The 14983-nt window shown below is 39.7% G+C and overlaps 1 protein-coding gene across 7 annotated transcripts in view; it reads right to left on the bottom strand.

Annotated features, from left to right (window-relative positions):
* FRY (FRY microtubule binding protein) overlaps window positions 1-14983 on the bottom strand; it is a 188967-nt gene that overhangs the window by 112413 nt on the left and 61571 nt on the right. For 6 of the 7 annotated variants that reach the window (XM_081004032.1, XM_081004026.1, XM_081004028.1 and 3 more), the window contains one exon: window positions 6807-7006. In XM_081004032.1, coding sequence (XP_080860158.1) covers window positions 6807-6926 — 120 coding nt within the window. In that variant the 5' untranslated portion in view covers window positions 6927-7006. Of the gene's footprint in view, window positions 1-6806; window positions 7007-10224; window positions 10524-14983 lie in introns of those variants that run through there. The other variant, XM_081004030.1, reaches the window with a different exon arrangement.

Genomic DNA, 14983 nt, shown 5'->3' with positions numbered 1-14983 from the left:
TCCTTTTTTTACATTTCTAAAAAGGACCCCATGAAGCACGAACATATGCTTGAACGCATTTAAAAAGAAAAGATAACTGAGACAAGATGGCAAATGTGAGTTTTAAGGCTGCTTGTCTCTGGCCAGAGCCTTCTGAGCTTTAATTACTGTTGTGCAAAGCCAAGCAACTAACTCCAGGTACTAAAAAAAGAAGAAGACAACAATAATCAAATGGCTATTAACTTGTGGGTTAATAGCCCATCATAATCCTGAAAATACGTGCAGTAGCTACGCACTGAATTGTTTGTTGTAGTCACAATCAAAGTAGCTAATTGACAAGGTAAGCAGAAAATGAAAGATTACGTGAGAATGAAAAGTTATTCTTTCCCCCTTCTATGAGTAGCTCAGCAAAACAGTAGTAAAGTAATATTAGTAAACATTTTCTTTCTGTGTCTTCTCCATGAATACTTTTTAACGCAGAACATCTGAGCACTTGGCTTTATACAGCACCAGCGTTAGATTTAGAAACTGCGCTTTAACAGTACAGAATCACTAAATAAAGGGAAACTCATGACTTTTCAGGGTGGCATTGTGCTTGGAATTATATAATTTGGGCATGATCCAAGTTAAGTTAAGCACAACGCGTTTCAATGGGTTGGATTTAAGGATCTGATGCTGAAATCCTATTTTTGGGTGGATTGTTCTCCTCATTTGTCTCCAGTTTTGCAGCTGGAATAGAGATCACAATGAAAAATACCGGAAGAGGTGTGGTTGCTTCTGTTTAATAAAGGATCTCTTCTTTTTCAGTTGCAAGAAATTATAAAGAAACTTGTCTTAAGAAGGCTGTGTGGTATCACTGGATGCCATTTAAGAACAGTAAAATCAATAACAACGGCTAGAAGATTTTTGGATTTGTAAAGCAGTTGCTGGTGATTCTTCTGGATGATACATTTTGCGGCTGAATATTTGTGCAGCTGTTTTACTGGATCTATTCTATTCTATGGATTTAAAAAAACACAAATGTTATTATAATGTAATTTTTGGTACTTCTTTTCTGATTTTATATTATGCCTCGTGTTTTTCAAGTTTTGTAAGTCGGCTAGAGACTCTTTAAGAGTCCAGACAATGGGTGGTATTCAACTAAGTTTTACTCAAAGCAGGCCCACTGAAATTAATGAACATGACTAAGTTAGGCCCCTTAGTTTCAGTGCATCTACAATGAGTAAAACTTAGTGGAATACCATCCAATTGGTGTTTCCCTTTAGCCTTCTCGTTGTCTGATTGGCTAGATCTTCTTTTCTAAATGTCAGTCATGACTACGACTTCATTCATGGGCTAAACACACTGAAAGGCGGGAATAGGCTAGCTTTTCACAAAACAAATGAGGATAATTGTGCCTCATGGCTTGGATTCTTCAAATGCTATAAACTTACTTATAAAAAAATATGAGACAGGGTTATGGCTGCACCAACACTAAGGCTATGTCTGCACCAGCTGCATGCATGAGTATTTTACAAGACACTTTCTGGAATTAACCTTGTTGAACATAACTGTAATGGTAATTCGTTACAATTATGCAAATAAGATGCCAAGAACAAACAATCTTCAACCCCATAAGAAAGTAAAAGCCGTAACTCAAAAGCCAGCAGTGTAAAATAAATTGTTCCAGCTAGGCTTTTACCAATTGTAAGGCGGAGATACTAGGTAACTACTGCAAAGAAATAAGACAAAAAAATAAGGAAAGTAGCAATTACATGAGAATGAGTCGTCCATCACAATTCCTTTCAGCAAAAATATTCCAGTACATGGCCAGTTATTCAATTTTATTTAAATTAGCCAGGGTGAATAGGAATGACTCTGAAGAATAAGTATTTTATTCAAGAGAATTCCACCCCACCCCACCCTCCGAAGCTTCAAGAATATTCAGAACAGCTTGCTATCCTCAATTTCAATAAGCGATGCCTACCCACAGTTGAACGTGTGATGTATTGTATTATGGTCTATGTAGCAATATAGGCCCAAAGCAGCTCTAAACATCCTGCTCTTCAAATTATGGCCCAGATCTAAAGAACTATACTGCTACTTGTGTGTTCAATGAAGATTTGAATTTCTGTTTATTATGCCAAATCAAACTAATGACCTCAAAACTGTCTACACATGGATTGGCAGTGCCTTTTCAGAATTTCCAGTAGGAGGCATTCTCAGTCCTACCTCGAGACACCATAGCTGGGAGACGAAAATAAGAAGAAAAACAATCAGCCTATGGAAGAACATTTTTTTTGTTGGGGAGATGAGCAGCAACAAGAGGCACACGGATCAAATTTTGATGAGACATACCAGCTTTAAGCTGAGTTATCTCCATCTATTCCTTGGTCACCGGCATTTATGATAGCTGGACCACAGGAATTAAAGTGCTGTCAAGGAACTACACTGGTAAGTAGATGGCAACTCTTGCTCTGTGAATAAATAAAGAAACCTAGTTAGTCAGGCATCCTGGTCTGGGAATATTTGCAGTACAGCAATATTCAGAAGCATTTTTGGCAGCTTCTCCCAAACCACAGGAATTTGCCAGCACTGATTAAAAAAAATAAAGATATTGAAACAACCAGATATCCTTATCCCCTAGGAGTCATAACGGCCAGGCATTCTCACATGGGACAGGTCCAATGAGAAAGTCTCTAGAGATTAACAGAAGGAGAAACATCCTTATCACAATCCCAGCTAGCCAGTGTAACCACAGCTTACTGAAAGTCCAGTTGACATCTACAGGAAATAAGCTGGGCAACAATTCATACAAAACACCAGGTACAAGGTGAGGCAAAGCAATTTCTATGTTTCTAGAAGAGGTCTATAATCTGTGTTCTTAGTGTTTAATTTGTGGTGGGTCCAGAATAATTGTTGAGTCAACTCAGAGGTTTGAAATATACAAATGAGGTAAATAATTGGCATGAAGACTCAACTTCAATGTATATGATGATGAATTCAGACTGTGGGAAGAGCCAGAAGGACCCCAACAAACTCATGGAAAGAAACCCACCAACACCAACAAAGCTATTTATCAACATATTATTTTTCAATTGCCCTTGTTCTCAGTGCATAGCTTCCACTCGCCCACCCTACAGTAATAATAGCATTAATAACTACACAGGAGAGGGGCAGCAAAAGGAAAGGGTCTTGAGAACACGGACTGGACTCTTGCTTCAAGTCACCTGCACTCACACACCCCAACACCCCAATAACACTCTTAAGCATCTGACTGAAAATCTTAAAGTCTCACCTGACTGACACAAAAAGGAATAGACAAAGCACTGATTCCCCATTCTGCTACACGGACATTGTTTTTAAGGTCTTTGGACTGCAAATTCTGGTCAAGACACTCAGCACGAAAGCCATGACTTCTTCTCAACTGTAATTACACTCACGTGAAGAACTAAATATTTAATTTAATTTTGAAATGGCCATCACAGCAAAAAAAAAAAAAAAAAAGGAAAATGAAAGCTGCTGATTAAGAATTTCACAAATCCAAAATTGACACCGTTTGAAAATAATAATAATAATTTCATGATTTATACCCCGCCCATCTGGCTGGGTATTCTAAAAAACAGAATAAAACTTCAAACATTAAAAACTTCCCTAAACAGGGAAGTTCTCTTTGGATTTATGTGCTCAAGAATATCTTTTTTTCTCAAAATTGATTGTTCTTAATTGTTAGGTCAACAGATCTCATGCACATGGATATGTATTCCAAAGGGTGAAGTCAATGGGACTTACTTCTGAGTAAGCATCTATAAGGTGGCCACTGGCATTGAGGAGGGGTGATATAATTTATTTATTTACCTATCTTATGAAATAGTTTGTACCCCACTTAACCCCGAAAACGGAGTACAGGTCGATCTAAAACAGTAGTATATAACCACAATGAAAGAATCTTAAAACCAATGAAAAGATAAATCACAGTATGCAGCATTGACAACAATTCTCTCTAGTGTTAAAGCCCCTTCCTGCTCATCAAATGCACCTCACCCAGGGCACTGGGCTGGGTGGGCAGGTTTAAAACTCTCTTCTTTATTATTATGATTATGATTATTTGCTCCTGCTGCCAGAATCAGTGGAGTCTTGGCAGTGGTGGGGAGAAAACATTTGCAGGGCGAAGGGAATGAACTAATGGTATATACTAATAGTCATTCAGTGCAAAATAACCCCAATCCCAGTCTCATGTTTTTCTTCTCTTAGGATCAAGTGCCTGGGAAGTAATGAAGTTGTTCAAGAGGACTTTGTAAGACTCTTAACTTATACAAATGGAAAACTTTCACATACTTCCAATGGTTCTGAATCAACACTGCTGGAATATAAATGAATACAGACCAATAGCAAAATACACACACTGCATGCCTATGCAGACGCACTTCCAAAGTTACCACATCATATACAAGGCACTATTTCATTCTAAGTCTACACAAAGCAGCCATGTTGCATTATGCAAAATTCGCCAGTATAAACATATTACTAAGGGCAACAAATAGCAAAGAAATGACCACAATAGTTTTGATGCAAGGGCTAACGAAGGTGACATATAGTTAGCCACATCAATGGGCTATTTGACTCTCTTATCTCTCTTGAGTCTCAATTCACAATTCCACCAAAGTTTCAGTGGCAAAATACATATGAATAAAAGCTCTTTAGGAGCTATGGGATCTGGGAATACCAGATGATGACATGTTCAAGGTTGAGAAATGTCTTCCTCTGTGTGCACATGGCAATCAGGGTCTATTTTGCTATTTTGACTAAAGAGCAGGATGTATGAAAGGAATGCCTGCAGGTTAGGACCAGCTTTACCAACATTATTATTTGCTCTTTTATCTAAGGCTGCATGCTCCTATGTCTATCATGTAGCCTCTGGGCACTCTACACGATCACCCCATGGCCACAGGCAACGAGAACAACATCATGGAAAGCTCTGTCATCACAAACTTTGTGTCTGGCCCATGTTGGACAGAGCTCAAGGACTTTCTAGAAGATGTCACAAGGCAAATGCTCTTCCACTATACAGTGGTACCTCGGGTTACATACGCTTCAGGTTACATACGCTTCAGGTTACATACACTTCAGGTTACAGACTCTGCTAACCCAGAAATAGTACCTCGGGTTAAAAACTTTGCTTCAGGATGAGAACAGAAATCGTGCTCTGGTGGCACCGCAGTGGCAGGAGCCCCATGAGCTAAAGTGGTGCTTCAGGTTAAGAACAGTTTCAGGTTAAGAACAGACCTCCAGAACGAATTAAGTACTTAACCCGAGGTATCAAGGTACCACTGTACTGGATGCATCCTGTCCCTGTTGCTGTGGCACAAACCCATCAATAGAATTGAAGGAATTTAGCATTTGAAAGTGTAGAAAAATACAATGTACAAAAGAGCAGGAGATGAAGAAACCTATCTAAGGCTGTGTCCACATCAGACATTTTACTCGAGATAATGGGCTGACAACCAGCATCCTTGTCTAGATGCTTATCAGACAAGACGGCCAAACCAGATGCAATGTTAAATCAGAGAGTGCCTGGGAGGGAAGTTTCCATTGCCAGCATTGGAAACTTGCTCCCTGCCTCTAGTAGCAACTTTGGGACTGTAGGGAGGGTAAATGGTAAAAACTTTTATACGCATGCTTTAGCTGGGAATTCTTGTTGTGGGAAGTGATTCAGAAATTCAATAAACTTAAGCCTATAAACCTAATATTGATTTATCTTCATTGGCGGTGATGGAGAATGTGAAATAGGCACATATATAGTTAACATCAAGCCCAGCTAGGCTCTGGGCTACTGGAAATTGTTTGACTCACTAAAATGGGCATCCGTGATCCTCCTGGAGATAAAAGATCCCAGATCTTATTTAGCCATTGATGTGAGCAAAGATTAATCCAGCAAAGATTTATCCCTTACTACTAAAGAGCCTCTTTTCATTTAAATATATATTTTAATTATTAAAAAGTGAAATTATATTTTGCAGATCCCAGGGAACACGCAAAAATGCACATACTCGAAACCCACCCCCAGGAACTGCCCCGGCACAACCAAACTTACTATCTGAAGTCAGTGCACCAAATGGGTCTTACCCCTACCCCCCAAAAGCAAGACAGAGAGCTTTTAAGCTCCCTGACTTGCTTTCAGGGCTCTTATGAGATCTTGAGGTCTCATGAGAGCCTCCCAGAGTCCCATAAGCAAGTCTGAGAGCTTAAAAGCTGTTTCTGCACCAGGAAAACCCCGAGCAAAAAGAGCTTTTAAGCTATCCGCCTTCCATTTTGCTAGGTTTTACTACTTATTGTTTTAAAAATTGTTTTTAACAATTGCCTTCACCACCATGAGGACCACGGTCGAAAGGCAGGGTTAAATAAATTTATTTAGACACACACATTTTTGCGGTGTCAAGAAGCAATACCAATGTACTTCAATTCCCAAATAGCTAAGCAACAAATCAATTCCTGGTAAATTCAGCTTGACTCATAGTAAATAATTAAACACAGAGCCAATAAGCTCTTAATAAGCAACATAGACAGACAAATATATTAGATTTATATTCTGCCTGTCTTTTGCAGACCTCAAGGCAACACATGTAGGTTTCTGATGCAATTCCTTATCTCGACAGTGACTGGATTCTGCTAAACTCCAGCAAGGCAACTGCATCACTTGCCTTCAGACCATAACCTGGAACACAGAGTTTCAGTATGATAAGATGACACTATTCTCTTGGGTCAAGCGAAATAAAACCTGCAAAAACATTACAAAGCAATTGCACTAGCACAGGCAGAAGCGTTCAGCTAATTTCTCCTTGACTCACCAGGGGCTCTGCCATGATGATGCGGATCTTGCGCTCAGCCTGGGTGGTAAAGTTAACAAATAAGCTTTTCAGGACATATTCCCCAGGTTTACTGTCTGGATCAACATTGATAGGCAGCATGGTTGGAGGTCCCTTTTCCCTTTGTGTGCCACAAACAGATGGGACGGGTGGCTTGATGTATCCGTTACCCACCGGAGAAGCTGAAAAGTAAAAAAAAAAATATTTAATAAGATTTAATTATAAAATGTTGTCCCTTCCCTCCCCATATATTATAATAAATAAATAAATAAAATTTTATTTATACCCCACCCTCCCCAGGCGCAGGGCGGCTAACACCAATAAAATCACAGTAAAAACATAATAGGGGGAAAAGAGAAAAGAAAAACAAAAAACCCCAATTTAAAATACAGGTTAAAATGCAATTTAAAATGCAGCCTCATTTTAAAATAGCCGATAAATCAATACTGTAAGGGAGGGAAACATAAGGGTCAGACTGAGTCCAAACCAAAGGCCAGGCAGAACACCCAAGGAGCCTGGGCTGTTTAGTGTTGAACCTTTTGGAAAAACACCAGCGCTGTTTATGGGAAACTTCACTAGTGAACAGGGAAACAACATCAGACACACCAACCTGGGCGTAAGCCCCACAGAACTCAGTAGGGCTTGCCAAGCGTAAATGTGCACACCATTGGGTGGAAATACGTAACTAGAGTTGACATAACGAGTTGTTCAGCTGTACTGTAAGGACAGTATAAGAACCTTTTAAAGAAGTGATTTCCTTGTCAAGCGGGCTTACATAATGCTTTTTTTATTTGCAGCCATCTATAAGGCTGCACTAGCAAGGCTGCCCGTGGTACACCAGGCCCATCAGAAGATGATGTACCTGAGATACAAAGAAGGGATACTTCCATAGATAATACCAAGAAGCACAGAGAAGCAAACCAGGGGAATTTTTTCCAGAGGGTATAGTGGGGGGCCATAGCTCATGCCAGGAGTGTGCACTGTTAGAACACACACACACACACAAGCCCTAAAAAGAAGGCACAGATACTGCTGCAGAAGTCCAGAAAACCTTGCACTGGGCCTTGCTTTTGGGGGTAGGGTGATTCTCTTCCTCCCTCTGATTCCCCAGGATGCAATCTAAGCAGAAAATACATTGGATGCAGAAGTCTCATAACAGTGCCCCTGTTTTCTCTTTCACAGGGCTGATACTGAAATATGTTTACTGGATTTTGAAAGCAGCTGACGTTAATCAGGAGTTGATTGGGTTAGGTTCCTAAATTCTTTCCCTGAACCAAATGCAAACTGCACAGGAGAATTTTTTTCTCTTGCTCTCATACATTAGTTCTTCAGAAATTGTTCCTATTGTTTATGTAGCAGACAAAAGGTAATTTAATCACTCATGCCAGACAGAAAGCCCATGACCCTTTATCTGATGTCATATTTAATTCCTTAATATCAAGCAAGGTTCTGATTTACCTTTTTAACTTTCATATTCCTAAACCAGCTGATATAATTTGACCTACTTTTTTCCTCTTGCCATTTGAGACCGGTGCAATATCTAACATCAATTAAAGATGGAACATTTATGGCTGATACTTCTCCAAATATAGTTAGAAGGGGGGAACACAAACTATCTCACACTAGTGGCAAAAATAATTGCTCTTCAAAACTGAAAGGCAAAGCATGACATGCACACACCCTGCAAATGTGAGAATGGGTAGGTGTCTCAAAAATACCAAGTCTATGTTAAGGGTTGCTTATACTAAGAGAGAATCCCATATGTTTTTCAACATCAAACAGGACATTAGTTCTCTTACTATAAGAAAGAAAGAAAGAAAGAAAGAAAGAAAGAAAGAAAGAAAGAAAGAAAGAACCATTGACTTAAAGGATGTACATCAGTATTAAATGTTCACATCTGGGGGAAAAGAAAGAAGTTCTCTTATTGCACAGAGTTTTTATTTATATGGATGAGTATAGCAGAAGGATAAACAGGCCAGTTGGAACTCAATGACCCTAGAATCAAACCCTGTTTCCAGGGTTTTATTTGCACAGGAAATATTTGCACACACAGAGAGCACCTCAGACTAAGCAAGCTGAGGAAACTATGGAAACATAAAGCCACCATGTCCACCTATCTCAAAAAGTTAAAGACAAATGAAGCAGATCTCTCTCATGTAGACATATTCCTATGTTTCCAACACTATATGAGCAACCTACGATATCATGTGGATGTGACAGGTGTGACAGAACTACTATATTATCAACAACCACAACTGCTGGACTTGGCAAAGCTATGAAATGGCAGAAAGACAGTGACAGGGCAAGGTGGAGATGAGATATACCGTATTTTTCGCTCTATAAGACGCACCAGACCACAAGACGCACCTAGTTTTTGGAGGAGGAGAACAAGAAAAAAAATATTCTGAATCTCAGAAGCCAGAACAGCAAGAGGGATCGCTGCGCAGTGAAAGCAGCAATCCCTCTTGCTGTTCTGGCTTCTGGGATAGCTGCACAGCCTGCATTCGCTCCATAAGACGCACACACATTTCCTCTTACTTTTTAGGAGGGAAAAAGTGAGTCTTATAGAGCAAAAAATACGGTAATTAGCAAGAAGAAAAATCTGAAAATTTTATAATTACTTCTAAGAATTTTTTCAGTCTCTTGAATTCACATGCTTGAATCTTACATATATATATTTAAAAAGCCTATATATACACAATAAAGTTATGGAAACTTGTTGAAAATTCCACTGGTGTGCCACAAAAAAGCATTTTGTTGTCCTACAATTTCATTCCAAAAGGGTAGACTAAAAAAATACGAGATTTCTAGCATTACTAAATTGCAGAATATTCTCACCATTTAAATTTATTTATATCCTAGACACACATTCCTCAGATACGTTGTTTTCTATATTAATTTTTTCACCCAAACACTTGACTTAAACTATGTCACAGTGTTGTAATCTAAAAATGTTAAAAGCAGCATAAATGCCCTATTCATGGACATTATGATTACTGGGGGGAGAAACAAACAACTATAGGTTTCATTAAACTCTATGTCATTTAATGAAACCATTCTAATTTAATATACTCTTGAACCAGTGCTGCGTTGTCTAGGATAATGTAAAAAAGTACAGTTGTTTATGTGCCACACATACATTACAAAGAGAGAAAGTAGAAATTATGTCACTTCCGCAGTATTCCAGATACGTAGTAAACTAAAATTGAATCCAAAAGCCAAACCAACAGAAAGACAAATCACACACACACCAAACCCTTGTACCCAGTTAGTAAAGCTTTGTAAAAATACGACTAGTATTTGATATATTTATATGTAGCTCGTAAAATTTGTGAAATGCATTCAACACCAATATGACAATTCAGAATGTTGACTCATGGTGAATCTTCTTTTTACCTACCAAGTCCTTTTATTAAGCTGATCACACTGGATCTTCTCCAGCAGGCTAGTGAAATCTCCATGAGACTGGAAATACCTGAAAAGTCCCAATCCTTAGAATTCTTTTGTTTCTAAAACTGAGGGGAAAATGGCTTGCTTCATGATCCCAGTTTGGTCCTTTCACTATAAGCATGTAGGTTTTCCCTCACCCCCCCAAATTCAAGGGAGGGCGAGTGTTGACTTTTAAGTTCTGAAGATCTGCAGCAATCAAACTGGAGAAGGTTTCCTGATCAGAACACGCTTTCCATAACCAAAGGGGCAATTTTTAGCTTCAGCGTACGATGATGACCTACAAGTTGCAGAGTGTAGGCTGCCAGTCTATATTTATCCGCAAGCACATAGTATACCGACAGATTAGCAAAATACTTCAAGCACTCCAAGAACATGAGACTTGCTTGTATAGTTCAGCATAAACAACCCTTCCATACCGGCAACATGCGTTATCACACAGGCCGAGCTGAAGGCAGAGTTTCTCTCCTGAATTCTAAGTCAGAGATAACACGGGGGCGAGCGATAAAGCCTTTGTTTTGTAACTACGGACTCTTGGTCGCAAGTAGAAAACAGTGTGAATTCCTGAGGACAAGAACTGAGACGGTGTCCTTTTCCCATGTCAAGAGAAGTGCAGACCACTCACCCTCAAGGCAAATGACACAGGGTGCATTTACATGGCGTACAGCCAGGGTGGTGCAGTGGTTAGCGCTGAGTCTAGGAACTGGGTTCAAAGCCTCGCTCAGCCGTGAAGCTTATTAGGGTGACCTTGGGTCAATCACTGTGTCTCAACCTAGCCTATTTCACAGGGTTGTTGTGATGAAAAAAAATGTACGGTGTCTTTAGTTCCTTGGAGAAAAAGCTGGGATGCGAATCAAATAAATTAATAAATAATAAATAAATTAACCCCAAAGATGCCAGCTTGCTGGAGAGTAAGCATCACTGAACTCTGTTGAACTTCTGTGTTAAGCATGTGTGCAATCGGACTGCACAAACATATTTAACATTAAAATCATCAATATTTCAAAAAGCATGATGATGTTATGCTACCTTCATCGAAACTTTTAAAAACTCCTGTCAGTGGAATTTTCAGTATACAAACCAATCTAAGCCTGAATGATCAAGCCGCTATAAAAAAAAAAAGAGCAGGGAAGGGAACGTGGGCAGGGAATCTTCAAAATGGTTAAGAGATCTCTTGGTCACAATGATTTTGCAAATGAAAAAAAGAAGAATTGGCTTACACTGACAAACCCAATGCTTTCAGTGAATGGGCAAAATGTTAAAGCATTTGCACAGGAATGAGCAAGCCTCTCTGTGGAGTTTATAGTGTAGCCATACTTCTTCCACTAGGCTGATGGGAGTTGCAGTCCAAAACACCTGGAGGGCACCAGATTGGCAAAGACTGGTCCAGAAAGATGTCCTACGGAGCATTTCCCCGAAACCAGTCTCCTGCTTGAACTAGCAGGCTGAAACTTTTGTGTGTGTGTGTGTGTGTGCTGTTTTTATGGTACACCATCTTGAAATGACTGTGTGGAAGGTGATTAATAAGATGATGATGATAAATGAGAGACCACCACTCGTCATTTACAGGTTCCCATTAAAACTGCTCAACATATCAGTGATCTACAGAAAACAATGACACCGTCCTCTGACAGGCTTTGGGTGGCAGGCCTGCATTTGCTTACAAACTGAAACAGCCAGGAAACAGCAAAAAGAGGCCACATAAGAGAGATACAGACCAGGCTCTGCTGCAGATACAGATCTGTCCTCATTTCTAATCTGGCAACACTATCACAAGACCTACTAATCTCACCCACATCAGGGGGTTCATTCACCTGCTCATCTTTCGACGTGATACTTGACAGCATTTGCTGACAGTACTCTTCCACATAGGACAAACAGGTCAGTCTCAATTAAAAAAGGAATATAAACCTGACATCGGAAATCACAATATAAAACAAGAACAGGGTGACATTTCAACCTCCCATTGTCGTTTTGTGTTCATGTATGGTGACATAAGGATCACTGTCTTCTGCGTTTTATTTCCTTCTGTAGTCATTGTTTACAATTCTACTCCCCCCACAACCATTAACTCAGAATAGCACGTCACATTAAGTGGACTACAGTCCATGCAAGCTTATTCCTTAATAAATTTCACAAGTCTTTCTTAGATTCTATTGCTTTTGCTGCAACAGACTAACACAGCTATTCCTCTGGATATTACGATTAAATGCCTGACTGGAGAATATAGAAACTGACTACAGTGGTACAGACGCTTCAAGTTACAGATGCTTCAGGTTACAGACTCCGCTAACCTGGAAGTAGTACCTCGGGTTAAGAACTTTGCTTCAGGATGAGAACAGAAATCGCGCGGTGGCGGTGCAGCGTCAGCGGGAGGCCCCATTAGCTAAAGTGGTACCTCAGGTTAAGAGCAGTTTCAGGTTAAGAACGGACCTCTGGAATGAATTAAGTTCTTAACCAGAGGTACCACTGTACTGAAAATACATGCCAGTCATCATAGTACAGTATACTCTAGTTCCCCAACACAGTGCCTTCTGGGTGTTTTGGTCTACAACTCCTACCAGGCAGCAAGGCCAATGATGACAAGATGATGGGAGTTGTAGTCCAACTGCATATGGAGGGCATCATGTTAGGTAAAGGGTGCCTAATGCATATGCATTCAGGATATGCAAAGTTTTTTTTTAAATAGCCAGGTACAGAGCCCAGATGCTGTTGGCTGATTCCACAGAAGGATTGTTTATCTCTTGTGCTAGATTGTTAACTAAATCCAGAGATATTCTTGCACTAGTGTAAAAGGCTGTGCAAGAGGCTGAAAAGAACAAGAACCTACCTATGACAGGAGGAGTGAAATCTTGTGCAATTCTTGTGCAAGCATTTGCAGAACTGTATTTGCTGCTGTTTTCCTTCCACTCATGGTCCAAACCACATCAGCTATGCAGAGCAACACTTTTTCCTGGCTTTCTTCCTCCTGGTATTCTTTATAAACTTTGAGAAGCATATTTATCTACTTAGATATTTGTAGACCACTAGCTACCATCCTGGAACAACTAGCACAAAAGCTTAATAACCCAAAACAGCAAAGATTTTGGCAACAATCCAGTGCATAGTTGAATGCACCAAACTCCCAAATCAATGAAATTTAAGCATGCCCAGCTTTCCATCTAAAGGAGTGAAATCCTGTAATCAGCTGTGACATTCTCTATAAACAAGCACTATCAGTGTATAAACATGTAGAATTCCTGACATTGCAATATAAACACTTGATATACCTTGCATAAGACCTGATCAACAGGGAATTCTGAACAAAGTTTGCAAGACAATTCAATAACTCCCTCTAGCATGCAGTATCCCAAAGACCACCAACTGATAATTCACCTGTCTGGGAAGGCACTTCAGGAATTGTTACGGAAATTTTTAGGTTTATTCAATAATAATTTAATATAGCTAAAAAAATAACCCAAAAAGCTTCAAACTGAAGCTTATGAGACATCTGAAGTCCATGGAATATTGCCAACAATATTTAAGAACCTGGCTCTATTTTCAGTGGCAGATGATGCAACCATATATGAAGAATGCTTACATTGATAATGCAAATGTGTTTCATATCCCAGAAAGAAAGTAGTAGTCTTCTCAGTAATAAGATGCATGTAAAGTCAATCTCTATAGCTATATTCTGACAGTTTAATTTAGAGGAATATTAACTTTTCGGTAACTACACTGCTTTTGTTCTGCGGCGTGGCAATGTTGTATTCTTGTTATAGCAAACAATGTTGATAATTCCATACACAACATGATGAAACAAAGGGATAGGAAGGGCACACCAGGGCAGATTAACGACCAATAGATACAGCTGCCTAGGGCATCACCCAGGCACTGGCCAGATCCTGACCAGCTTAGCACCAGCAAAGGTTGCTGCATTATGTACATGGGAAAGGCAATGTCTGATAGTACATAGCTGTGCACTTAGCATAAAGTAAGATTACATATAATTTGATTGATGTCTAAAAATATGTCAGGTTCAAAAATGGTGTACTGCTTCACTCATATGATTGATCTACTTGCAGAGCTGGCATCAGTGCTAAGCATCCCACCTTTTTCCCAGTCTGGGAAAGGAAGACACACGTTGCATAACGCTCAACAATCCCAATTTAAGTGGGACAGACCAGAATTACAGAAACCAATCCCAGTTTCTGATCGGATCCTGAAATATCCCAGTTTTTGGATCTTACATTCTTGCTAGCGTGCACTTAGTTTTTAAGGTTTAGAAAGTTTAGAATTTGGTAGAAGCTTTAGTATTTTTATTCTGAGAGGCTGAATGCCGCTAAAAATGTGTAAATAACATCTAACACACAAAATGGGATTTGTATACAGTGGTACCTTGGGTTAAGAACTTAATTCGTTCTGGAGGTCCGTTCTTTACCTGAAACTGTTCTTAACCTGAGGTACCACTTTAGCTAATGAGGCCTCCTACTGCCGCTGCACCGCGGCTGTGTGATTTCTGTTCTCATCCTGAAGCAAAGTTCTTAACCTGAGGTACTATTTCTGGGTGAGCGGAGTCTGTAACCTGAAGTCTCTGTAACCTGAGGTACCACTGTAATTTGATTTCCAAAAGTTATCTTGGCCGTAAGTCCCAAAAACCGCCCATAAGTGGATGACCTTTACAGCTCTACTGTACTGTGCCCGCATTCAGAAAAAGTACCCCTTGTTTCCCC

Source organism: Podarcis pityusensis (genome assembly GCF_964106645.2).
Source record: "Podarcis pityusensis genome assembly, chromosome: 4".
Classification (NCBI taxonomy): Eukaryota; Metazoa; Chordata; class Lepidosauria; order Squamata; family Lacertidae; genus Podarcis; species Podarcis pityusensis.
The sequence above is the reverse complement of the archived record's forward strand: the minus strand, read 5'-3'. Positions and strand labels throughout refer to the sequence as shown.